Below are 27,986 nucleotides of genomic sequence, written 5' to 3'. Positions count from 1 at the left end.
ATGTTGTAATGTCTGTATTTAGTGAATGGTTGTGAAATAAGATATGAGATTTTTGTATGATGTTTCTCTTGTGCAAACAAGGCTTTTTTGTTGTTTAGAACGGCTGATAAACACATTTTTGCATATGGGTTGCATTAAGAAGAATGTCAGAGCAGAACACTTAGGGAAACGAAAGGGGAGTAAGGGAATGTAATTTGGGACATGGGTTGGCTCTGACATTCAAAGAAACCATGCAGGCCAGATCCAGATTGGTTTTTTCTTTTTTGAGTTTACAAATTTGATGTTGTGCCTGCATCTTTGCAGTTATTTTCCTCTGTCACTTTCTCTCTCATATCAATGTGACTCTAAATGTGCTCAAATTTCCCAGTGTTTCCGGCAAAATAAGTCCTCTTTGTTTCTAAAGTTTTACAGACCGTACGCTTCTCTAGTCCTGCAAGTCTCACTGGACTCATTCCACTGGACTCATGCTCCTCCTATCTGAAGATTTCCAGGATACAGATGTAGAAACTGATGTCTCTCACATTTATTAAATAAATATTAAGGGTTTGTCTTGAGCCAGTGCCAGGGTTATTTTCTTTACTTTTGTTAACTTATTTGTTTTGGTTAATTGCCAAAGCAACATTTCAGATCTTCTTATGAATCGTCTGAAGTTTTTCATCTAATATTAAAATTTTATTTCATTTCAGCTTTATTTCAATAGTTTTACTTCAATCATTTTAGTTTAGAAGAACTGCCAAATGTGAGTGAGAGCTCTCTCAAATGTTCTTTTTCACCTACAAGACTCATTTGCAATATTTTGTATGCAGAAAGAAAGCGCAAACTACCAAATGAAAATTACACACAAAAAAAAACCTTGGGAAGAAAAACCTCCAGATGAACACAAACCACTAATTGATTCCTCATGTGCACAGGAGTGCAGTTTGGCCTGCTCAAATCGCTGCCTGATAGATTGGCTCAGAGCACAACCGACAGACCTTTATGAATCTCTTAAAAAGAAACTGGCTTGCTGTTAATGAAACTGGTTCAGACTCTGCTGGACACTTTTACATTTTAGACTACAGCAGTTCTTGAAGCCAGAAGCATGAGGGCAATCATTGTCCTCTTGCTTCTGGCTTTTAAAATGTCAATACTCCAAATTCATAGAGGCCAATTAAAGTCTTTTTTACTGTCTGTTACTATCTCTGCAGTTATCGCCCACTCTATTCTCAAATGGCAGACAGACTGTGCCACATAATCGTGGCCTTGTTAGTGCCAGTATTACCAGCCCACTGGCATTTCTGTGTACACGCTGGCTTGATTTTAATAGGTGCAATCAAAAAAAAAACTTATGATTTCCTTTATGAGTTCTTCTTGACCAAAATATCAGCAAGGCATTTAGTACTTGGAGGACTACTGTTGGATAATCGTGCAGCATTTTGCATAAACACAACCAAGCCGAAACACTATTGTTTTGCTGTTGAAATGCAATCATTTATGTCACATCTGAGCTTGCAAACTGGATTTATTGGGGTTGCATGCTAAGGCACGCATTACTATTACTAATATTTCTCATAGAGTTAGTGATTCGACCAAACCCAGAGTATTACACTTGGGCTGAACTTGACATCTAACAACTGCTCTGAACACCTAGAATATATATTTTTTTATTATTTGTGTGCATAATGTTTTAATAATCCAAAATGCATTTTGTGCATTGAAAAGGTTCCATGGATTAAAGGTTCTTAGTGGAACCCTTGAATAAAGAACCTTTATTTTTTTTAAGACTGTAGAAGTGTAGATTTGCACCAATCCGAACGTGTGGGAACCTCGCAGATCAAAGGGTTGACTGGATTAAGTGAATGTGGAAAGATTGGATTCTTGAGACATCTGTCTCTCATTATTAACCATTTGGTAATCCTCATTCAAACAGGTGTTTAGAGAATATGGTGAGTTATAACGTTGGATCTGTAAATGGTGGGCATCTGTATTGGATCTGTACAATTTCCACACACAGACTGAAGAACTTAACATGCAAAAATAGAGCACTTCTTTGTTCCTTTCTTTTGATTACCGTCCAAACCAGTCGGGTCATATTGTGTTACACTGCAATTCGCTGTACTGACAAACAAAGTACTTGGCAGCTCAGACCTTTTGTTTGGTGACTGCACTGAAACTGCAACAGACAGAACATAGGTGGTCTTAATGTTGGAATCTTAGGCCAAACCACGCATGTAAGTGACATTAATTATTTCTGTTCCCATGTATTACGGTAGCAAGAATTGCAAGTTGCACTGTTAGCGCATTCTTTTTTATTTTTTTGAAGAAACAAAATGCTGTAGTGAAATAATTGGCCATTGTTCGAAAACTAAAAGAATACCTCATTCAGCGTTGGTGTAAGTTAAACACAGCAGTTTGTTCTGAAGTTGGACAGTTTCACTAGTTCCAATAGGTGTAGATTAATTTTTACTAGTATTGTACTGTACTTTTTATTACATTTGTACATTGTGTTAGATTTTCTAGATTACATTTACAACATAACACTATAATATTATACATGTTATATTTTCTGTAAAATTTTATGATTCTGTTTCTGGTTTATGTAAACTTGCACGTTTTATTTCCAATTCATATTCATTTGTAATTAGGTTAATTTTGTTCTATGTATGGAGAGTGGTAAAAAAGGCTGACCAACAGAATTTGAATGATAAATACATTTCATTATGAAAAAGTTTGATCGCCTTGGTGGTTTTTGAAAATTGCGTGAGATGTTTTCATTTGATCGCTTTCCAAAAAAATTTAACAGTGAGATAAATTACTAGTTATATAGTTCACCTATAAAACTTTCAATAATCTATTATTGCTGTTAAAGGTTTGATATCAGCATGGAATGATCTTGGCAGATCTGCATTACAATTATCCCTGTTGTTTTATCGTGAACGTGGTTTGCTCATATCTTTTAAGATCTCAAAAGTTGTTTGATTCTTTCTTGGGCATGTATCTGCCTGTTTTCCATCAGTTAAGAGACTGTTGGGCCACGTGGAGTTCAGCCAGAGGTTGATGTGGATGTAAATATACAGTAGATCTGTTGCCACATCCTAGTTCACTTGTCTGTGTTTATCCGAAATTTGCTGAAATGTCAGACTACGTCCACATGAAGCCAGAGCATTGCCTATCCAATCTTTTTTTTTTACTTCGTCTCAAGAAATATCTGCGTCTAATTCTGCAACAGAGATACAATAAAAATGGAGAAGATGACTTGGACTATGCGCATAAACCTTGCGCACAATATACAAACGAACATGGAACAATACATTAATATCTGTGTTAATTAAAATACAAACACGTTCAGTGTTAGTTCACATTTTTGTTTCTGTTACGTGACGTAGCGGGGTCTGACCAAGGGCGAGACGTGGGCTGATAATATCATCCTTTCGGAAAATACATGGATTCGCTCTCCATATGAAAACGCAAAGGGCGGCATTTTCAGATTTATTCACACTGGTACTAGGTTTCAAAATACATCGGTTTCACTCTCCCAAAATGCTGGATCCGTGTGGAAAAAGTGCCTATACGATACAAAATGTATGTGTTTTTTGTAATGTTAAACGAAACACTTCTCCATGTGGACTGGTATCAGCCCTGTAGTTGTTAACCCCATTGTAAAGTAAAATCTTCTAGAAAAGTGCCATTTAAAGGACTAGTCCTACCCAAAATAAAGTTATCCACTTCAGCTGTTATTTTGATTTTTTGAAGAATTAGGCATATGCAATATTGGTTGATGTGAGTTGGTGTGGTTTTAAACAGGTTTAAATCCATGTGAGTGAGTAAATGATGAATTGTAATTTTGGGGTGAACTATCAATTTTTTTTCTTGACTCATCGCCATCTGCAGTCAGAAATTAAGTTTATTTAACAAAAACAGGGCTATTAAATTATTTGTATCATGAAGCTCAGGTTATTTTCGTAGATTCACTATTAGTCCATATTTGTGGCTGCAGTGCACTCGCAGCACTTTGGCCCTGTTTAAATCGGTTTGGTGCATTTGTGGTTTTGGCCTCTGGTTGGTCTTGTGAAACTGAAAAACATGTTAGCTGGAAGAGAGCGTCCCACATCTTCAATGAACCCATTGTGGGAAGAAAGCAGAGGAGTCATGGTTCTCATCCAGAGGCGTTGAATAGCCTTGTTTATGAGAAAAGGAGAAAGCTAAGGTTTAGGCTTCATTTTGTCTCTCTCTGAAAGAGCACAAAATGCCTCAATTTGTGGTTCAGGAAGTCTGGACCTTTGGTTATGCGCACTTCCTGTTGTATTTCAAAGAACTCAAAGCAATCATTTGCAACAGCTTGCTTATATAAAATAGGTCATTCCTCACCTTGCTTTGTAAGAGCCAAATTAATATCTGACTGAAACTGAGTTATCATGTCAGACTGTAATTTTGTTTAATGATCAAAGGAATGTCATTGATTTGGAACCTCACAGAGAATCCTTTGCATTTATCCTTGTTTGTAAAATGTAAATGTAAAAATTTTTATATTAAAAGTCATTATAATAGTACAGTGCACCTATAACTAAAGGCACCGCTCCAGAATAAACTTTAAACTGCAAATTATTTGTGTTCCAGCTTCATCCACAGAAAAAATGAGTGTAAGGTTTTTTTTTTATGAATCTTTGCACATCTCCTTTCCCAATATGTGCTAGTTAGCAAGTTTTGCGACTTAAGTTTAAGTACAGTCTGCTCATCAACCCATGGAAGAGAGGGGCGGGGTCAGCAGAGTTCATTAGCATTTAAAGCAACATGAACTAGAACAGCATGCTGAAAAAAGGCTGATTTTGACAGGGTAAAAGGGGTGTTTTTTACACTACTATTGAGAAATTTTAACCAAAGTCATTATAGACTTTTCACAAAATTTCACAAGACCCTAAATCATATCAACTTGTGGAAAATGGGCATCCAATGACCCCTTAAAGGCATATCATAGTGCTGGGCGGTTTGACCAAAAATGTATATACTGTTTTTTTTTTCAAAATTATACCAGTTTTTTCCGGTTTATGAAGTTTTTTTTTTCATGCATAATCAGGTGTACAATGCATTTTCTGCTGGCTGATATTCCAAGACGTGCTTGCGGCTAAGGTGCTGGAGCAAATTGCTCGTGTTGCCGCCTTTGGCGACAATTTTAGACCGACAACACTTGCATAAAATGGATATTATTATGCATAATCTGCCTGCAGTGCATATGCAGTCCGCAGCACGGACTCATTTTGCTTTCACCCTGGACGTGTTTGCAGTCCGCCACTGATCCAGATTTGTTCATTGTTTTGATTTCATCCGGACCAGATGGTTAACAGATAAAACTTTTAATTTTAATAATGTATTAGTAAATGTTGAAATTAAAACGAATTTATTCAGTGCTTTAGTAGTATTGTTTATTGAATCGTTGTGCTGTATTTCCTGTTGGCAATTTGATATGCAGTTTTCATATGCTACACTTTGCCCACCCAATTTTGTGTAGGCCCGCCCACTTAAACATTTCTGGCCTTGCCCCTGCTCTAAACAATAGTCCAAGGCCAATTGTTGTTTGTACTGTAGCTCAGTTCTATGTAATTTGGGTAATAAAGGGTTATCATTTGAAGAGGAAACGCTTCAGGCTTGAAAAAAAATCTTGCGGCAGAAATAGATTAGTCATTAATTCCAGGTGATCAAAGCAAAACTAAATGGGTGTGTTGGGGCGAGGCCAGTGTGTGACTGATAATTCTGCCATTTATTTATGGTTTCATAGATTGATTAATCTTATTATAAAGCTTATTTTAATGCTATTTTATCTCATTGGCAGATTTTCTGACATGCATTGAGATAGTGGTTCACAAAAGGTTTTTTATTTTTTAATTATTATAATTGTTATGTATAATTGTTAATTGTTTGTGACTAATGCTGATATGTTGTATATATTAAAAATTAAAAAAAAAAATTACACTGTTTATTACTTGAAAGCAGGCACTGTTCATTAATAAAGGATTAATAAGGAAAACTTTGGATTCGGAAACTAGTAAAAAAAAAAAAAAAAAAGGGTTAAAAGTTTGTTTTGTCAGCCCTCACAGCTGTTACAACAAGTGGACTCAAAACTTGGTAAAATATTATTTGAGTTTTTAACATTACTGCTTTTATGAGGAGTGATGTGTAGTTACTTGAGCAACCTTTTAATGTTGCATATAGATGTGCCCATGTGTGTTTGTTTTTGTGTGGCTATTGTAACTGAGAGAATAGACATTCATTCCTTTGTAAATACAACAAACACATGCCATGTATTCACTAGATGCCTAGAATTCGTTGAAGCCTAGAGGCCAGAACATTCAGTCTGTAACACTTTCACTCTTAATGACACTCATGTAGTTTCTATTACATTCCAAAATGTAAAGCTTCAAAAACCTGTATTAAAATTTTTTAAGTGAAGCTTTTTAGGTTATAAAGAGTTGATATTTAACTGAAACCTATACACTTATCACTATAACATACTGCATAGAGAAAACAAATCCTTCTTTTAGGACCGAGCATCTTTTTGTGTCTCCTTACTGTAAGGTAAATAGATAATGATATATTATTTAAACTGTGAAATATTTAAGTTATATAAAATAGTATTATATGTTGTTCTGCCTTGGTTTTAATTTGAAAAAGTACATCATCCTTTTATTTTGGTGCAGAATTTGTCTAAGACATGTTTTTTTCGTGTGATCTTTATATTTACATTGTTTTTTTTCTAGATGATGTGTCTGCAGAAGGCAGCACAGAGTTTCCTGACAGGCTATCTTTAATGGAGGTGCGCCTCCAAGCACAGGAGGATGAGATAACGCTACTGAAGTCCTCATTGGCCGATGCCCTGCGTAAACTCCGCCTCCATGACCAACAGATACCCCTGATTAAACAGCAGTTGATTGCTGGTAAAAGGGATTGTTTATTTCAGTGTGCTAATATAAAGAGATTTCCAGATTTATTGATATTGTAAATGTATTGCAACAGATTGCATTGCATTGTTTTTCCTGAATTAAAGTTATTGCCATACATTTTTTTGCTTTGCTTATGTAAATGTATGTGTGTACAGTGAACCCTGCTGCGGCCCGAGTGTTAAATCAGTCCTGTTATGTGGATGGATTCTCTAAACCTTGCAGACTGTCTTCAAGCTCTCTTGATGGATTTCACCACACATCCAACAGGTATACAGAGGATTCTGGAAAGTTTTATTTGCTTTAATAATTATTTTAAAAGGTAACACAGCCGTTTCCTGTCTCAGTACCTTAGCAGAGCACGTTTGGGACATTTTGAACAGCATCCAGGGGAAAAGAAGAAAACAGTGAAAACTGTTACTTGTGTTTGTTATAATTTTAATATTACTTTGATGAGATTTTCTAATTTGTATGTTGGAAAATGTAAATGACAGTTCTTCTTTTAGGTTTCTTGCAGGTCTGGGTTATTGTAGTATTCTGGTTTAAAGAGTTGAGCTGGTAACTGAAAGGTTGTAGGTTTAGACCCTGCAATGACTGAACCTTGAACTATCAGCACTGTGCCACTGAGCAAGGCACTCCAGGTTCCAGTGACACTGGCAAGTTACAAGACGTAATAAAGAATAGTTCATTAATAAATGAAAGTTCTGTCCTCATATATTTAGCCTCATGTCATTCCAAAGCACATGACTCTCCTGTTGAACACAAATAAATATATTCAAAGAACATCTTGAAGAGCTTAAAACACCAAAAACAAATAGCACTCTAAACCAGTGGTTCTTAGCCAGGGGCCGGGGCCAAGACGAGCCATAGATTGACTGTTGTTTTTATTGTTTTTACACACAGTTCATGAAACTTCTAGAATCATAAAATGAATCATGGCTAATTTAAATTTATGCATTTAGCAGACGCTTTTATCCAAACTGACTTACAGTGCATCCAGGCTATCAATTTTTACCTATCATGTGTTCCCGGTAGGGCTGCATGATGTGTCGTTTAAGCATCAATATCGAGATGTACAAATCCACGAAAGTCACAACGCAGGATGTGCGATGTAGGCTGTCGTAGTTGGTCTGTTTTTCATTAACTGTCGCGGATTAATTGCACAGCTTAACCATCATAGAGTGAAAGTTTATAATTTGCATGTGTTTTTAAGTCCTGCCAGTTTAACAGGGCAGAGAGAGCGAGAGCGCGAGAGAGAGAGCGAGCGAGGAAGCCCCGGCCCAGCCTTTCTTGCTCTCTCTCCCTCACGCATATTAATCAATTGACACGATGGTGACGATGTTTAAATTATTTAAAATGAGAATTTGTGTGCTCACCCCATTTTTGTTTGTAAGAAAAAATTTGATTAGATTTCATATCGCAATATATATCGCAGAAAAATAATATATCGCAATGTAATTTTTTCCCAATATTGTGCAGCCCTAGTTCCTTGGGAATCGAACTCCCAACATTGCGCTTGATAGCATAATAATTTAATACATCGATATTCCAAGCTTCTGTTAATAAAAATTTAAACCAAGCATCTTTGTCATAATTACAGCAGAAATGCAATGTATGGGAAGGTCTTTGAATATTCTATCAGACTATCAACTGCGTCAACAAGACCAAAAGTTAAGAAACCACTGCTGGAAACATATAATTAAAGGAATCCATTTAAATTTTCAGAGATCTTTTGAGATCATGTGTTAGCTTTATGTGAAAAACATGATTGTATATGATTGCATTGAATTCAGAAATAGTTTTATAAATGTCTTGGTTTCTACACTTTTCACTGATTGGTACTTTTTTGTTTTCTATTTCTCATACAGTGCTATCATATGGCTACAAATAACTTGACTTGCAAGTTTCATGGACTACTGCTGATTCTTTTTTTGTTTTGTTTTATACATTTTGTAGCCTCAAAAAGGCATTTTAAATATTATGCAATACCTGTGCTGGTGTTCCATGGAAAGAAAGTCATAGATGTTTGGAATAAGTAAATGATTTTTGGGTTCATTCAGTTTAACCGACAAGTAGCCTTTTTAAGACATTCTTCATCTCAATCATTGTGTTTTATTTGTGTATCTATAGCCATATCTCAAACACAGCTGAAAACGGGGAGGGCGGGGCTAAAACCATTTCCAACCACAAACCGAGCACTTGTGACAGGTGCGCTCAGACTGAACCGTGGATCCCAAATCACGAGACTGTCCCGCTGGCCCTGACACGGGCCGTCCAGAGTCTCTCCCTGGAGGATGCATTACCAGAAAGCATCCCGTTTGCTGATGAAACCCCGATCAAGCTCCGCAGAGAGGAGGAAGATGCCGATGAAGTCGAGAGGGGGAAGGACCAAACCTGGAGCTCCATAGTAGAAGACACCATCCAGCCCACAACAGTCAGAACCCTTCAGAAACAACAGAGCAAAGGCAGCGAGGACAGCCAGGGCTCATGCCCTCAAACCCCAACATCCTCCTCGCCTGCACCCCCAAAAGAGCCGACGTCCAACCCACACGGAGGCCCACTCTCCCCCATTCGGGAGGGAGAGAAAATGCTGTGCGTTGACCATTAAAAGTGGAGTCAAGCATTGGCTGGCTGCTTGAGTTCACTGCTTCTGGTTTTGGTGTTAATCCTAACATTTTATGCTTATGTTACTGCACAAACCAAAGTTACAGCTTGTTGAGCCAGTTTTGGCTCCCAGATCGAGCTATATTTACACAGAAGCAGGAGTGGATAGTCAAAGAATCAGTGGGAGTATGTAATTTAGGTCAGCCCTGATTTCACTTGAGGTTGTTGCAAATATTTTTAAAAAGCATAACTTCTTAACTGACCTTTAGATTTATGCACTTGGCAGGTGTTTTCAAAGTGACTTGCATTGCATCCAAATTATACATTTGATCAGTGCATGCATTTCCTAGGAATCAATCCCATGGCCTTTACGTTTCTAGCTCCACGATCTACCGTTTGAGCTACAGCAATGTATCGGTCATTAAGTAATACCAGAGACAGATGTTTGTATCCCTAAGGGCACTATGACTGAATTGATGTGCTTCTGGCATTCATTCAGCTCTTTTAGAGCTCTGTACCAACAGAGTTTTACATTTGTTTTGGATCTAGTTAAAGCTTTGGCTTCTTTGGAAACGTTGTGTGATTTATCTGGGCAGATGTCAGAGCTTTGGAGATTGTAGCTTTGAGTTTTTAATAGGAAAAAAGGGAAGATCGCTGACACCAAGTGTTTGTTCAGTTGCAGTGTTGATTAGGTATGCATGACCGTTACCACAGTTGCAAGAATAGTACTGCATTCCGCATTCAATGTAGCAATAATAATGTCATCAAGACCCGTTCACTCTCCTTCAGGTGAATACAGAACCTATTAGATCACCGCTAATGCCAGAAAGCTGTCATTGTGACAGGAATGTCGAAATGCCTGAGTACATATGTCAAAACAGCTTCTGGGAATCTTGTCTGTAACATGGTTTTGCAGAAACACAAAAGCTCATGATTAAGGCATTGAAATCATACTAACCCATCATATAATCTCACTTAATCTCTTAAACAAAGGAAATCTCTTGATTCATTGACTGATTTATCTGCATGCATGCTTTGGGTGGTCTTTCGTGTAAATGTCTTCTTGGTTCCCACAAATGTATGTTAAGTCTTGTTCCATGTAAACCGTGCTTTACAGATAATTCTGCCTCATCCCTTCCTGGTATCCTTGCATGGGCGTCAAGGGTTATCAGGTTTACAAAGTAATGTGGTGCTAGATTGTTTTGCAACAGAACAGCAGGCAAAACTAAACAATGCTTGCCTCGTTAAACATTTCATGCCTTGTTTAGTTTCAGCGTTTGAGGGAAGCGTGACCAATGAATGTATGTAAATATGCAGTTAAGAATGTGGTTTACAGATGTTCAGTGTGAAATACCTTCTCATAATTAATTATTAATTCATGATAAAGTATGAAAAGTGTGAGGCACTGAATGAGATAATGCAAGATTACGTTGACAGAGAGTTAAAAATGACCTTTCGTGGCCCCTAAAACTATTTCAGATGGTGGTCTGTAACTTGTCACTCTTCTGCTGGATTAGCACTGAATGAAAACAAATGTGCAGTTTTTAATGGCATTCCATGCAGACAAACTCTGAAACTAACAGTGTACCATGAACCGTGCTAGCAAAATGCACTGATTAAGTGGACACTGACCATATGTTACATTCAAAACAAAGTTAGGAAACACGTAGTTTACCTTGTTTTCAGCCGTAAAGTGCTCTAAATTAATCTTGAATTTGGTTTTATTGTTTTAAAAATATTAGTGCATTAGGGGTAGTGCATTAGTTTAACGCTCATTTCGGCTGCTGTGTTATATGTTGCATATTAAGTGTGACAGGATTCAGGTTTATTTAAGAGTGGACAGCCCCCTTTATCAGCTGAGTTTCACTTCTCTGTCTGTCACCGCAAATATCATCATTGATCACATGACCACAGATATTTCCTGTTTCGTGTAGCTTTTATTGGATGCCTCTTAGGGTATTCAGAAGAACAGGAAATGGGGTGTGCTAAAGGAAACAATCCCTCAGTGAGCACAGACTCATACTCCCACGCACATAAGTTCAAATTCATTGTATCTCAAACAATTGCATTAACTCACTCATATTGGATTGACTTGCATGGTTTTGTCTGCATGATTGTGGGTGGTTGTGGGTTGTGGGTTTGGTAATGTGGGCCCATTTGCATGCTGCACATGTCCAAACTTGATGGGACACTTAAATGGAAACATGCTAAGCACGTTACGCCAGTTCTGTTACTGCATGTCAGCATGCGCATATCTGCATTAATGCATTACTTACTGCTTGCATGAGCTCTGTGCATCTGATTTGAATGTCACATGCATTGACTGACTAATGTCTGTTCTTGAGATCAGGGTGAGGAGGAACAGTGAGAAAAGCAGAGACTCCCAAGAAAAGACCAAACAGCGGCTTTCTAAGAAAGCGGCCTCTTCTACAAACTTACTCACACGATCCCCAAGTCTGGAGAGGTGAGAGACGCTTCTCTTTTGTTCAAGCATGCACGTTAACATAACAGAATGTTTCTGAGTGAATAAATAATTTAAGCTCTATCAGCACAATCTATGAGATGCTGTCGGTTTCCGCAGAAATCTGCGTGACTCATCCCTCAGTTTATAGAAACAACATACGGGACAGCTCACCTCCTTGGATGTTTTAGGCAATATTAAAATCCTGGCCTGGACATGTCCCGTATGAATGGCGCATATGGCCACCCTAACAATGGACAATTATGGGGCAAATGTATAAGGGGCTTCAAATAATATTTTTGTGAAAGCATCAATGTAAACTGTATGTTTATAAACATACAAACATACATATATATATATATATATATATATATATATATATATATATATATATATATATATATATATATATATATATATATATATATATATATATATATATATATATGTGTGTGTATGTCCATGTATATATTTATGTATGTTTTCTGCCACTAATTAATTGATGTGTTTGTCTCCATAGCCGGGCAAAAGACCTCATCTCCAGTACAGGTAATAAGGCATCGCTCGTCTCCTTTTCTTAACTATTTTTTTTAAGCATTTCTAAGGAGCATTAATCTTAGCAGGTAAGCTTTGTCATAATTCAGTCTTGCATTAGGCCAGTGTTTCATAATTTCTTTTTTTTTTTTTTTTTTTTTTTTACTTCTGCTGTTTGTATAGAGATAGTCAGTTACTCATGCTGTTTACAGTGCTTGTTTCTATTCTCATGTCTTGTGGTCTGCTTGATTACCTGCAAAGCTGCTATTGGTTATGAATATAGGACTTTTAATCTTTCACTCATCATGTGGTCAGTTTCTGCTCTGTTTCTTACAGTCAGGATTGTCTGGTTTCATTTTCTTGAATATTTTTTTTCCTCAGCCAAAGAAGGAAAAGGAATGTTTATAACACACTGTCTTAATAAATGAACATTTGTCTGCCTAAATGAACTTAAGCTGAGGCAAATCAGAAATTAATTAGTTTGGTCCTAGGGAAAATGTTGCTTTTAATTTTGATCTTGGCTTCCTCACTCCGTATAACACAAAGTGTGCCAGAAACTTGGGCATTTTATTTGACTCCAGTTTAAAGTTTAATAAACAGATTTCATCTGTAGTTAAGTCATGTTTTTACCAACTTCGCCTTCTCAGTAAAGTTAAACCCTTCCTATCTAGAAAAAATCTTGAAACTGCTGTCCATGCCTTCATATCATGTTGGCTTTATTATTGTAACTCTTTGTATTTTGGTATTTCTCAGTCTTCAATTTCTCGTCTTCAGTTAGTTCAGAATGCAGCCACTAGACTGCTTGAAGGGAAGCAAAAATATGATCATATTACTCCTATTTTAATGTCCCTACACTGGCTCCCTGTCAAGTATATGATAAATCTAAAAATCTTATTATTTGTTTACAAAGCCCTCAGTAACCTGGCTTTTCAATACTTCACTGATTTGCTGCTTCCATATGCCCTTTCTAGAACCTAAAGAGCTTGTGACCTTTGCTTACTCATTGTCGCTAGAGTTCAACTTAAAAATCATGGTGATCGCGCCTTTGCTACTGTGGAAGCCTTGGAATAGCCTTCCTCCATTTATCAGATGTGCCCCATCTATTAGCATTTTTAAATCTTATCTAAAGACATATTTTTTTCACCCTGGCTTATAACACCCCTTGGTATGTTTCCTGGGTTTTTTACTGTACTCTGCTGATCTTATTTGTTTGTAGAGTTCCTTGTTACTCTTATATTTTATTTTTTTTATTCTTGTGAAGCAGTTTGGTCAACCTCGGTTTTGTTTAAATGTGCTCTATAAATAAACATTGTTGTGGTTGTTGTTTTAATTTCTCACCCAAACATAAACCTGTGGATTCAGAATAACTGGACCGTTAATTATTGTCTTGATATTTATTGATGAAGGTGGTGAATTTATGCAGGTGAAGGTGCAGCTTTGATTGCTGCAGCAGTGTCAACATCTCTGACAGATTTTCTAAGCTGACTGTTGGCACCCCAGTCAAGTTAAGTCACTGTCATTTATATAGTGCTTTTTACAATACAGAAATTAACCAGAAAATGGTGTGCTGAAGGAACCAAAACTTCATCGTTCTCCGTTGACCAGACGAATCCTGCAGTTTAATTCCAGGCTGCAGCAAAGTCAGATTGTGCAGAGCACTCCTCTGGTTCCCGTGGTCTTGGTCATGAGGTCTCTGTTGGGGATCTGTCTCTGAGGCTCAACTAGTTTTCATGGTCTCCGCTGACATTCAGCGCTGTCTATTTTTCACAGTTAAACCATAAATTATTAAAATAACTGTCAGGTGGAGGTAAGGGAGGAACTCAAGCGCAGACAGGAATCACAGCACAACGGGGTTTATTAAAGACAAATAGGGGAAAAACAAAACCCACGAGGGGGAAAACAACGACTAGGGCAGAGACTAAATGACTTAACAGGACTAGGTTGACACGATAAACAAAGACTCTTAACACAAGAACACTAACTCTACAGATAAACAATCACAAGCTAGACAACGTATCTTCAATGGGTAACAATATAACATATAGAAACACAATGAACCGCACAAGACAAAGCACACTAGGGGATATAAATAAGACTAATCAAGACACAACAGGTGGCACAGGTAAGGCAATCACGACAAAACTAGGATAACAAGGGGGCGGGGCAAGGGAACGAGACAACACAAGTGTTGTGCTTGTACACAAAACACGGGTCTGTCATGATCCTGCCTCAAGACTAGGGAAAAATCAAGGAGACGAGGGCAGAATCATGACAATAACTAGTCAGCCTTACTTATCCCAGCCCATCCAATATTTTTATAATTAGTGTGTGTTTATATACATTACTATTCAAAAGATTTTTTTAAAGTTTTTAAAAGAAAAACTCTTACACTCACCAAGGTTGCATTTTATTTAATCAAAATGCAGTAGAAATTGTATTATTTTGTAATATTATTACAATTTAAAATGTCTATTTTCTATTTTAATATATTTTAAAACTTCATTACTCCAATCTTTAGTGTCACATGATCCTTCAGAAATCATTCTAACATGCTTTTTTTCTGCTCAAGAAACATTTATTCTTATTATTAACGTTGTAAACAGTTGTGCTGTTTAATATTTTTACGAAAAATGGTGACACTTTTTTCAGGATACTTTGATTATAGCAGAAAAGAACAGCGATTATTTGAAGTGGAAATCTTCTGTAACATTATAAATGTTTTAAAGGTCACTTTTGACCAATTTAATGCATCTTTGCACAATAAAAGTATAATTTTTTTTAAATAAAAAAATCTTACTGACAACTAACCTTTAAAAAGTAGCATATCTATCCACAGACCCCTATCAGCAGCTTCATGGACCGCAGATTGAAAACCCAATTCAAGAATAGAAACATCTTCGAGATCATTGAGGTGCAGTGAGGTCACTGTGCGTATAAACTTTAACGAGCATGCATTACTCAGCACAGCCGACTTAGCAAGCCATTAGTGGCCTCGTGTTTCATCTTTATATATTTGTGTGTTTGTTTATTCATTATGCGTGTACAAGTGCAGGTTTCCTTCAGCAGTGAGACACAGGAAAGCTTGTGCTCACACTGGAAAGTTACTCTCGCTGGTTATGCAACCGCACTACTCTAGTTTTCTGTCCAGGATGATGGATGTGTGTTTCCCTTTCCCTGCGTGCCAGATATTCACACCACCTTTACACAGCACTGCCTTGACCGTTTCGTCCGTGTGCGCGTGGCGTTTTAATAATTTATTCACCTGCATTTAATGGCTGGGAAAAGTAAACAAGGGGTTTTATTTGAAATATCATGACTGCGTTCAACATCAAACAGAAGTGTTTTTTCCATCGGGGTATGAAACTGACACATTTATGGAATTTTCTTTCGGCGTCCCCTGGATGACATTCATCTGATAACATTGGGATAAGAGTTCTTCTGATGTCGTATATGGTTTCAACTCAAAACCATATGATGCTTCTGAGGAATTTGAGATATTACCGCTTTCTCTTGTATCAAAACAACCCATATAATATATATTATATATTTATAAAAGATCTTTGAAGGTCAGTGATGTTGTGACGCAGACTTTGATTATTAGATTCTGGCTGTAGCTTTTATTGTCATTCCATTGCAGCAGACACACAGATTGACTTGCTTGCCTCATTGCTTTTAAAAAGCCCTGTTAAAAACCGAGTTTTCCCCCTCAGTGCAGACCAGAACCAGGTCCAGCCAATGATACCGATGACTCAGAGAGTTGTTCTAAGTGGAGCTCCCTGTAGAGTCAGTTGGAGCTCAGTTAGGCTGCAGGAATTCCTGATGTGTTCTGCAGCTGCAGAGATAATGTTTGTTTGTGTTTTCTCTTTTAACAGGATCTCAGGGGTCCAGGAGAGGAACTCAGAGTAGGTTTCAATCATGGTTTTGGTTCGAAGTAATTGGTGCCTAAAAATAATTTATTATAAAATATTCATTTTGAATTTTGAAGTTATTAAAATTGTATTCTTAAAGTTAACAAATCTGAATTATAGTACTTTATTGCCACTCAGAGTCAATAAAATTTTCATGTTGTGCATTCTCCCGTTTATTTTGTTCACAGGTCAGTCAATCAAGATGTTCATCCGTGGACGACCAATCACCATGTACATTCCTTCCAACATTCTAAACTACGAGGAGCTGAGAATGGATCTCCCCTCACAGAAACTGGATCTGGATTGGGTGTATCCTAAAAAAAAATATTTTATCTTATTTTATGAAATCTTTAAGTAATTAATTACATTTTAATTGAATTTACTTTCATATAAATTAATTGTAAGTAGTTATAGAATAGATTATATACAATTTTTAAATGCATGCAATTTTATTATAAAACTAATTATATTTTGTATATATGTAATTAATTATTTTACTGCGGATCTGTCTATCATCTATGTATAGAGAGAGAAAAATCTGATTCTAAAAGAGGAAAAAAGAATTATGCGTATTACAATTATATGTTTAAAAATTCCAAAAATAAATGTTTTATTTTTTAAATACATCTGTTCCATGCTTAGTCGCCTATAGTTTTAAGCTGAGAAATATGCAAACAGTTCCCCTAACTATTGACTTATGGAAAGACATCACATATTCTTCCAATGCATAGACCTTATGCTTTCTCAATTTCATAATTTTTGGGTATATACCCAAAAAAAAGCAAAGTCTGGAGCAAAACCTGTTCTCTCTGTTATTTTGGAAACCGTATCTATCATCTTGCTTAAAAGCTTATATTATATCACGTTGCTAAACACAGTGAATTAGATTTCCTTTATATAATGAATACATATTAGCAATTGTTCCTTGACCTTTTTATTTTCAGCTATGGTTACCGGGGACGGGACTGTCGAGCGAACCTTTACCTGTTGCCGTCTGGAGAAGCAGTTTATTTTATTGCATGTGTGGTGGTTCTGTATCATATCAGCAACCAAACGCAAAGACATTACCAGAAACACACAGACTGCGTCAGATGGTGAGTTTGAAGTGTTATTTAGATGTGCACCAAATTTGTTTTTCTTAATATAATGTTCTTACTTTTCCTGTTACTTGTTGGCATGTAGTCTTGCCATCCACCCAGACAAGGTGCGTGTAGCATCCGGACAGACAGCGGGAGTAGACAAAGATGGCAAGGTGAGGAATTTTATAAGATGTGATGCTATCATGTATTTTCAGTTTTACAGGGCAAATAATTAGTATGTTATTTGAAATTGAATACTTTTGGGAAGTTAGAATTGTGGTGTGACATGCTATGTGCCATATAAAAACTACTTTATACAGCATTTTGCTAATTCCATAATTTATCTATTATTTATCGTGTTGATTTTATGGCCTTATACGCAATTGTAAAATTTTACTTAAAAAAACTGATTTGCTGTTGACCAGGGCTATTTTCAGTTGATGAATTGCTGGTTTTGTAAGATTCTTTGGATAACATTAAATATGATAAATGGATTGCACTTTATTTTACAGTAAATGTACTTACGTGTACTTATAGTGTACTTACAGTGTATTTATCTAAGAAAGTTCTGGTAATACAAGGTAAATACATGGGGTAGGGTTAGGTTTAGGAATCGGTTCAGGGTTAGTACCTAGTTATTACATAGTTATTCTAATTACTATAATAAGTGCATAGTATGTACATGAGGAACAGGACTGTAAAATAAAGTGCTTCCGATAAATGCATTAATGTAAATTAAGCAGTGAAGGCAAAATTATTATCATTTTGAAAAATTCGAAAACAAGTTATACAATCCTAAAAACATTAACTTAATATTTTGAACAAAACAAACAAATAATCTTTGTGTGCTTTCTGTGTGCGCATGCATCTTTGTCAGCCTCTTCAGCCCTTTGTGCACATCTGGGACTCCAAAACGCTAGTGACACTGCAACAGATCGGCCTCGGCACATTTGAGCGAGGTGTCGGAGGCCTAGCATTTTCCAGTTCAGTAAGTATTGCTTCCCATTCTGCATTCTTTCCAATCCAAACACAGCAGACAGACAGACAGGACTGTTGTTCACACGTATTAAACATACAAAATTTTAATAATTATAAAATATTTCAAACAATACTATAATCCAGGATCCAAATCACTTCACAAACATTTCTAGACTAGAATCATTGAATTGTGGCACTCTTTTGGATTGTATACTGTTTATATATCTATGTATGCATGTGTGTATATGCTCACAAATGAGATAGAGAATAAAATAATAACATAAAACAGTACATAAATAAAACAGTGAATATACAGTAATATTGTGAAATTATCACAATTTTAAAACAACCGTTGAATAAGCATTTTTTTAATGATACTTTTTCAACACTTATAATAATGAGAAGCACCAAATCAGCATATTATAATGTTAATTAGGGGTGCTCCGATCACGATCGGCCGATCGTTAATGCGCATTTCGTCAGTAAAGCCGGTTTTCTAATCAGCGGTTAATTCTATCAGGTGCGTGATTTCACATAGAGCAGCTGTTACTACACAGAGCCGTTGTTAACTGAGAAGATGCGCCAAAAAACGCTGAAAATTAACGTGATTTGCGCATCCTCTCTATTAACAATGGCTCTGTGTAGTAACAGCTGCTCTATGAGAAAACACGCACCTGATGGAATTAACCGCTGATTAGAGAACCGGCTTTACTGACGAAATGCGCATTAACGATCGGCCGATCGTGATCGGAGCACCCCTAATGTTAATATTAAATGGGTGCTGAAAATTCAGTAATTGCAGCACAAAAATCATCTTTCATGAATATGAAAAAAAAGTATTCCCTACTTTTGAGTGGAAGTGTATTATTGTTATTTTAATTTATTTATTAATTTTTTTACAGGATGCTGGTACATTACTGTGTGTGATTGACGATTCCAATGAACACATGCTTTCTGTGTGGGACTGGAATAAAAACATAAAGCATCTTGAAGTTAAGGTGTGTTCACGCTCACACTCACACACAAACACACACTCACACACAGAAATGCATGTTCGGTGTATTCTATCTACCAGACAATATATATGTGAAGCTACACGGATGTAGTTTACATTCTCATGATTAGAAGCGTAGCAATATTTTTTCAAGCACATGTGCAGTATTTCCTAAAAAGAAATTCCGGGTTCAACCCTCCATCATGTCGGAGTAAATTTGACTTTCTAAGATATATTATCCTAGGGATTATTTCAGCAGCTCTTGACTGAATCTACAGCCAGCTGCCTGTGTTCTGTAAAGCCGTCAGCTTTATTGTGGATGGTTTTCTAGCTCTGTGGGATCCTTTGTCTTAAATGTTTCCTCCTACTTTTGCATGAGCGTTTTGAGCGGGGTTGCTATGGGAGCGGCTAAATATTTTACTGTACATTTGTGTGAGTGATTGCGAGTGTTTTAAGAACTGCCCATTTGTATGAAGAAATTTTTCTTCCTCGTGTTTTATTTTTGGGCTGTACTGCTAGTAATGGATTTAGGAAGCAGTTGGACTTAGAATAGCATCACGCTTTGTCAAGGGAGTTCTGTTTGCTGACTGAGTTCATAGATTTTCATCTCAATGTGAATTGGTTTATTTTTTTTAAAGTCAGTTTGCGGTGAGATAAATATCATTCAGAAATTCCACAAGCCCTCTAGATGTATGTTTGAGACGAATTTCAGGAAACAGTAGTGCTTGAAGATGATTACTCAGAACAAAGTTAAGGAGCCTGAACAGTTTAGAAATCATAAACAATGACAATATCTTCTGCAGAGCTTTGAAGATGTATTTACAGTTTCTGGATTACACCTTTTAATAACAGGAAAATTACAGTCATTAAACTAACATGAACTGCTATTGCAGCTGAAGATTGACTGGATGTTTGAAGTTGAATTGCAGCTTTTCTCCTATAATAACACAGAGCCATTGGCACATAGACATATATACTGTGGAAAACCATATGTCTTCATGCTGTGTGACTATGTGTGTGTGTTTTAGAGCACTAATGAGGCAGTTCTGGCTGTGGACTTCAGCCCAACAGACACCAACAACATCATCTCCTGTGGCAAGTCCCACGTCTACTTCTGGACCATGAGCGCTGGCACACTGACCAAGAAACAGGGCATCTTTGGAGTGAGTCCACATTTAGCAACTAAGTTGACTGTCCTCCACTGTAAATTTGGTATCATTTGCTTTTCCATGTATGGGTAAAAAATACGTAGAAATTATTAGTAGTAGTAATAGTGGATTTTGCCGATACTGATAGCTAGGTTGAATACCACACTGGCCAATACCGATTAATTAACCTATAGTTTTTAAAATTGATACTGAACAAAAACTAAAATAGTGCTTTATTTAAAAAAAAAAAACATTACTGAACCATTTCACACTGTATAATTCTGATAACCGATTGTTTCAGCAATCAACTATCGGTGCCAATTAATCGGCAAAACCGATACATCGGTTGACCTCTAGAAATTATGTGAATTAACATCAATTCACTTACAAAATTGAGTATGATATTACCATTTTTTATGAAGTTATCATATAAGATGAATATAAAAAAATATATGAAAGAAGTGTATCACAGTTTAATACAATTTCAGTGTTTTCGACATAAAAAAATAAGATATGTTTCTTATTCACCAAATCATCATTAAAATGATTTCTAAAGGATCATGTGATACTCAAGACTGGAGTAATTCAAATAATGATGCTGAAAATTCAGCTTTGCATCAAAGGAATAAATTGCATTTTATATAAGTGAATGTATAAAAAGTTATTTTAAATTGTAATAATATTTACATTTTAATGTGTTTTTGACCTCTTTTAAAAACGTCTAAAATAATTCTTATGAAACCCCAAACTTTTGAACTGTAATATACCTTTGATGGTATTTATAGGTGATACCATCATATTATTTTTTTTTATGTAATATGCCTTATGACTAGCTTATGATTAGCTTTAAAGGATAGAACCGCTTCATAATGTATTAAACTATGAATTTACTTATTGTTTGGTATTTGTCAGTGTTGGTGATTTTTTTCATTGTTTTATTAACAGAAATACAAAAAGCCCAAGTTCGTCCTGTGCTTCGTGTTCAGTCTTACGGGTGACGTGTTGACTGGAGACTCTGAGGGGAACATTCTCACATGGGGAAAATCAGCTGCTGATACCAAAACTTTAGGAAAAGGAGCAAAGGGTAAGCAAAATTATTTCTTAATTTTTGCCTGATAGACTTAAATTTTAAGTTTTACTAGGGATACACAATATTTATCTTTACTGTATCGGTTTTCATCTCAAATTAAATAATCCATTTCATGTGGCTGTATGATAAAATACGGAAGAAATAGTATTAAGTAAAATCAAGTCAAGTCTGTTTTATTGTCAGTTCTTCCACAAGTACAGTACATAGCACATACAGAGAATTTAAATTGCGTTACTCTCAGACCCTTTGTGCATACAGATAACTAACTGTAGAGCATTAAAATACAGTTAGATACAGATTAAATATAAATACAACTAAATAAAGCAGCACAAGGCGCATGGCAGATAAGAGTGCAAACCGGTGTGTAAACAAACAGGGCTGACTGAAGAGGTAGTTGAATGAGATGAGGTAGTGGGCAGACCAATGCTGCACAAAGTGTCTGGTGCAGGTCACAGTTTGTTAGTGGGAGTGGAAGGACCTGGGGATGTGGGAGCTTGGGGGGGGGGTGCAAAAGAGGGGAGGGGGGTCAGGTGGCTCACCTCACTCCTGTAGTTTGTCTCATCTTTGTTGCTGATGAGACCCACTACAGTTGTGTCATTCGCAAAATTAATCAAGAGGTTGGAATTGTGTGACGATGTGCAGTCTTGTGTTAACAGAGTGAAGAGGAGGGGCTCAGCACACATCCTTGGGGGTGGGTTCAGTGTGTTGGTGCTGGATGTGTTAGTGCTGACCCGTACTGCTTGAGGTCTTCCAGTCAGAAAGTCCAACAGCCAGTTGCACAGCGAAGTGTTGAGTCCCAGCTGGATCAGTTTGTAAATTAGCTGTTGAGGGGTGATTGTGTTGAATGCTGAACTGAAGTCTATTAACAGCATTCTGACATATTAGTCTTTTTTGTTTAGATGTGTGAGTGCTGAGTGGAGGGCAGTGGTGCTGTTTTGTTTCTCAAAGCGAGCAAAGAAGGCGTTCAGTTCGTTCAGCAGGGAGATGGTGCTGTCACAGGTCCGTGGTGGGGGTTTGTAGTCCGTAATGGTCTGTATCCCCTGCCACAGGCTCCGAGTGTCTATGCTGTCGCTGAATTTTTAGGCTATCCTCCTGATATGTATCTTAGCCTCTCTGATGCCGCAGGATAGGTTGGCCCTAGCTGTCCTCAGGCCCACCTCATCTCCAGCTCTGAAGGCAGCGTTGAGTTGAGCATAGTAGTCATATGTAATCCAGTTTATTGTCCAAAGAGTGTACGTTAGCCAATGCGAAGGATGGGGACAGCTGGCTTGTGTGGGTTAGCCGTTAGTCTTGCCCGGATACCTCTGCGCTTACCCCTCTTCTGCTTCCTCTCTTGCCACTTGCAGCGCCTCCGCTCTGGGTGAGGTGCAGTAGTGGGGGTCAGTGATGGTTTCACATTTCATATATATATATATATATATATATATATATATATAATATGAAAATTTTTCGGCTTATCAGTATCAGCCAGAATTCTTAACAGTATCAACGTACAATACTTTTTCCTTTACTTTTAACTATTTTTTTTAATAAAGGCTCTATTACTTACTTGAAAAACAATATATACTGTCCGTCTTTGGCACTTTTTTCTTTTCTCCCTGCTTGCAGAGACATTTCAGATCATGAAGCAGACGCGTGCTCACGAGGGCAGTGTTTTCGCTATGTGCATCCTGCAGGGTGGAGGTATACTCAGCGGTGGCGGCAAGGACCGCAAGGTCATCCGCTGGAGTGCAGACCTGGCACCTGAAAGAGAGTGTGAGGTGAGACATAAATCTGCATTCTCTTTAAATCTGTGTGTTTGCAGCAATGTGAGTATATTAAACTATAGAGTTTCTAAATTAGAAATGTCTTAAATGGCCTTTGCTTTTCCAGATTCCTGAGAAATTTGGTGCAGTTCGCACTATTGCGGATGTAGATGGAGAAGAACTGCTCGTTGGCACAACACGAAATGCAATCCTAAGAGGAACATTTTCGGATGGGTTTGTGGCCATTGTACAGGTAGATATATTGGAGTTATATGCAAATATAGTTTTGTGTTATTTATAAAACATTTTTCAATACATTTAATTAAAAGATCTTATACTGCACTCTAAAAATGTGTAATGAATTGTCAGGGTCATGTGGATGAAATGTGGGGTCTGGCCACACACCCCACTCAGAACATATTTCTTACATGTGGAAATGACCGACAAGTGTGTGTGTGGAATGCAGAGGACCACAAACTGGACTGGTGCACAACACTAGAGGTCAGAGAGGTCACAGAAAAGTGTGTGTGTGTGTGTGTGTGTGTGTGTGTGTGTGTGGGCCACTGCCTGTATACTACATTTTATGCTGACACCTATTGGTATGGATTCTGCTTCATATAGTATGCTTGGAATAGAGTGGAAGTACACAGCTCAAAGTATTTGATAATATGAACATTACTGTGATATATTTGGTCTCAACATTAACAAATGGTTATTTATTCATTTTAAAATGTATTTGAAAGAAGTCTCTTATTCTCAGTTAGGCTGCATTTGTTTGATTCAAATATTAAATAAAAACAGTAATATTGTGAAACTGCATATTTTTATATATTAATTACTAAAATCATATAAATAATCCTAAAAACTAATATTTATTTTTCAGTATTTTTTTATGTAATTTATCCCTGTGATGCTAAGCTGAATTTTCAGCATCATTACTCCAGTCTTTAGTGTCACATGATCCTTCAAAAATCATTCTAATATACTGATTTGCTGCTCAAGAAACATTTCCTATTACTAGTAATGATGAAAACAGTTGTGCTAGTTAATATTTTGTGGAAACCATGATGCATTTTTTCAGGATAATTTGATGAATAAAAATGTTAAAAAAAAAAAAAAAAGCATTTATTTAAAAATCGAAACCTTTTTTTTTTTGACCACTTTTGATCAATTCGTGCATTTTCTTTCAAAAAAGAGACCCCAATCTTTTGAATGTCAGTATATGTAGTATACAATTTTTGTTTACACCACTGATGTCACTAAAGCTCATTTGATTTGACTCATTTTGGAAATACTAATATTCCTTTATTTAAACTTTTATGTTGGTGCACCTTTAAAATGGATACCAGTATTATCGTAAACACTATGTAAAGTGACAATGAATTTAACATTGATCTTCATCTCTTTCAGGAATCTGGCCTGTGTGCTGATTTCAGCCCAAATGGAGCGGTTGTCTCTGTTGGGCTGAGTACTGGAAGGTAAAACATTTACAGCACAGCTGATAACAGTTACCATTTCAGTTTTATAGTAAGCTTTTTACAGTGAAACGTTCCCATTTTTAATGGCTTTATGATGGTTTTTAACTGCTTACCTATTTAGATGGGTTGTACTGGATCTGCAAACCAAAGAAGTGGTGTCAGACCTGACTGATGGCAACGAGCAGCTGTCCGTAATGAGATACTCACCAGGTCAGAGGTCAACAAAATCACAATAATAAAGGGCACAGTATTAAACAGAACTGAACCTTTTCTGCTGCAAGCTTAAATCTTGCTTGTTTGTGGCACAATGTGGCAGTTTTTACTGCATGCAGATTGTTTTGCAAGCCTGTTTATAGTCGATAACTTATATTTTACTGCTTACAAAAACACAGATGGCAGCTTTTTGGCAGTTGGTTCCCATGACAACTTCATCTACATTTACAACGTCACTGAGGGTGGCCGGCGCTATACACGATTCGGAAAGTGCACAGTAAGCAAAGCATTTGAGTCAAGTACTCTAAAAGATATCAGACTGTTTAATGGTGGTTTGTTGTGTGTAATGTTTTATAGCAGTCTGTTTCTGTTAAAAAGCACAATAAGTTGTGCAGATAAAATGCATTTCCTGTATGTAACATTACAGGGGCACTCCAGTTTCATTACTCACCTCGACTGGTCCAAAGATGGAAAATACATCATGTCCAACTCTGGAGATTATGAAATTCTATACTGTAAGGCTGCATGCTTGGGTTCATAACACAGATACATATTCCAAGAAGACAATGAGTAATATAAATGATAATGCATTTAAACATTTTTGTGGAAAAAGGGGATATTGCAAGTGGCTGTAAGCTGTTGAGGAACCGGTTTGAGAGTAAAGATCGAGAGTGGGCATCCTATACCTGTGTGCTTGGATTCCATGTCATGGGTGAGAGAAAATATATATATATATATTTTAAATGATTCTAGGTATAAGTGGTCCTTGCTAAGGAAGCAGCACAACTTGTTTTGAGTGTAGTTCACTATACACCAAGCAGGTTTTCTTTTAACTTTTTAAATTTTTTATTTGCACATTCACACTTCTGAATTTAATGAAATCCAAAATCAACTTTATACTGCTTTAACAAACAATGCTGATGTTAAAAATAAAAATAAAAACAGAAGACCACTTGGAGGTTTTGCATTGGTAAACGGCACTCATATTTTATTTAGAAAATGTACATTTGTTAAAAATAAAATTTTAAATGTTTTTTTTTTGTATGTGTGTGTGTGTGTGTGTTTCTTAAGTATGTTTTAGATCATATTTATTAATATTAATTAATTTATTATTATTATTAAATCATAAATGCATTAAGTGTGTTCCCCGTAGTCCCCAAAGTCCTGTGCATTGAAAGCATATGTAAGTGTATGTTGACCATCTTTCTAAACTGTAATGCTGTCTAGGTGTGTGGCTCGAGGGATCAGATGGGACAGACATCAATGCCTTGTGTCGATCACACAGTGAGAGTATGGTGGCAGTTGCTGATGACTTCTGTAAGGTTCATTTGTTCCAGTATCCATGTCCCAAACCAAAGGTCAGTCGCTGCCTGATGTATTTATTGAGAGTCAAAGAAATGATCATTTTAGAATAGAAATAAAATGAAACGATAAATCTCATTAGACTCAGTATGCTTAACATTGCATTAAAGTTTGATGTAACAGGCCAGCTGATGTAGTATGTATTGTATGCAGATTAATAATTCACATATTTATTGTAGGTAATTTGTTAGATAAGGTGTTTGTTTATACTGCAAGACATTAATAATTTATTTCCTGATTTCCCTGTTAGGCTCCAAGTTATAAGTACGAGGGTCATGGCAGTCATGTGACTAATGTTCGTTTCACACATAATGACAGTCACCTTCTGTCAATGGGCGGCAAAGACACCTGCATCCTCCAGTGGCGTGTTAAAGGGGCAGGGACTGGAGACCATTACAAAGAACATCTAGCTTCTTCCTCTTCTGTCTGCTCTTCTTCTAGCTCTCCAGTGAATGGAACATAGAGAGACATACCAGGAATACCAAGAAAGAAACAGGCATGAAGATATTTAAGGAAATTAAATAAGGAGGAAATATCCCACTGCACAATCTGCTGTGACATGAGGAATTTGGAAGGTTATGCCAGCTTTTATGAAACATGTCACAGTGTTGTTTTACCATTGAGAAGTCATAAATAATGCATGGCAGTTCACTACCTACATTTCTGTTTTTGAAATTCAAAAAAGATTTGTATTATTCAAAAAAGAAATGTATTATTGCATTCCAAAATTAAAAGGAAAAATAATAATAAATATATATGGAATATGAAAATTAAAAAAAAATGTGGTGGTCTTAAACATGTGTATGTCCTTAATGCAAAAAAAAAATTATAATTACCTTTTTTCCCTTACGTTTGATTTTTTTTTTTTATAGTGAGATTCACAAATTTGTGAATTTTGACAATTGTGAAATTCAACACTTCAACACATTTCAACACATCACAAGACGAGGACATATTAAATGAAAGTAATCTGTTGTTTTAACATGTATCATGCTTTACTCATGTACATGTCCTTGTTTACTTCATATTGCTTTCATATGCTTATTTTAATCATCTACTGTTTTTCCGGTCGTTAAATACTATATGGATAATTGTCTGACATTACATTATTAACCATAAATCATGTCTCTGTGAAGCATTGTTATGGGCATGCAGGATAATCAATGCTTTATTTGTAGTCATGAATATGTCCTTTGTTCAAAAACTTTTATCGATTTAGTCAGCTTTTATAGCTTGTTAAACAATGTGAAATGTTTGAAATTTAATCAAATAAATACATTTTAAAGTAATGTTTTTGTCTGTGTGTGCTTTTAAGTTACATACGGTTACTGAGGTAAATCAGTTTTAGTATTAAGAAACGCCATCTAGAGGACAATAGGTGCAAGTCTTTTTTTAATAACAGATTGCGTTGCTGTCTGTAAGTCTATAGAGGGAAGTATTGCACCACTTTTCAATATGCTAACCGGATTCTACGTTATGTT

The 27,986-nt window shown here is 36.4% G+C and overlaps 1 protein-coding gene across 2 annotated transcripts in view; it reads left to right on the top strand.

Annotated features, from left to right (window-relative positions):
* Positions 1–27,794, top strand: part of eml3 (EMAP like 3) — a 31,992-nt gene extending 4,198 nt beyond the window's left edge. The window contains exons 2-24 of one of the 2 annotated variants that reach the window (XM_052560385.1): positions 6,732–6,908; positions 7,070–7,181; positions 9,042–9,503; positions 11,866–11,979; positions 12,497–12,525; positions 16,383–16,412; positions 16,607–16,727; positions 17,363–17,512; positions 17,601–17,670; positions 18,375–18,485; positions 19,378–19,473; positions 20,498–20,632; positions 21,563–21,701; positions 23,316–23,467; positions 23,580–23,705; positions 23,822–23,953; positions 24,863–24,930; positions 25,052–25,140; positions 25,323–25,420; positions 25,571–25,658; positions 25,757–25,855; positions 26,371–26,501; positions 26,756–27,794. In XM_052560385.1, the coding sequence (XP_052416345.1) occupies positions 6,732–6,908; positions 7,070–7,181; positions 9,042–9,503; positions 11,866–11,979; positions 12,497–12,525; positions 16,383–16,412; positions 16,607–16,727; positions 17,363–17,512; positions 17,601–17,670; positions 18,375–18,485; positions 19,378–19,473; positions 20,498–20,632; positions 21,563–21,701; positions 23,316–23,467; positions 23,580–23,705; positions 23,822–23,953; positions 24,863–24,930; positions 25,052–25,140; positions 25,323–25,420; positions 25,571–25,658; positions 25,757–25,855; positions 26,371–26,501; positions 26,756–26,968 (2,942 nt within the window). In that variant the 3' untranslated portion in view covers positions 26,969–27,794. The remainder of the gene's footprint in view (positions 1–6,731; positions 6,909–7,069; positions 7,182–9,041; positions 9,504–11,865; positions 11,980–12,496; positions 12,526–16,382; positions 16,413–16,606; positions 16,728–17,362; positions 17,513–17,600; positions 17,671–18,374; positions 18,486–19,377; positions 19,474–20,497; positions 20,633–21,562; positions 21,702–23,315; positions 23,468–23,579; positions 23,706–23,821; positions 23,954–24,862; positions 24,931–25,051; positions 25,141–25,322; positions 25,421–25,570; positions 25,659–25,756; positions 25,856–26,370; positions 26,502–26,755) is intronic. The other variant, XM_052560386.1, reaches the window with a different exon arrangement.
* The last annotated feature ends 192 nt before the right edge of the window (positions 27,795–27,986 follow it).

The sequence above is a fragment of the Carassius gibelio genome, chromosome B7 (assembly GCF_023724105.1).
Source record: "Carassius gibelio isolate Cgi1373 ecotype wild population from Czech Republic chromosome B7, carGib1.2-hapl.c, whole genome shotgun sequence".
Classification (NCBI taxonomy): domain Eukaryota; kingdom Metazoa; phylum Chordata; class Actinopteri; order Cypriniformes; family Cyprinidae; genus Carassius; species Carassius gibelio.
Note: the sequence above shows the minus strand (reverse complement) of the source record. Positions and strands in the feature narration are given on the sequence as shown.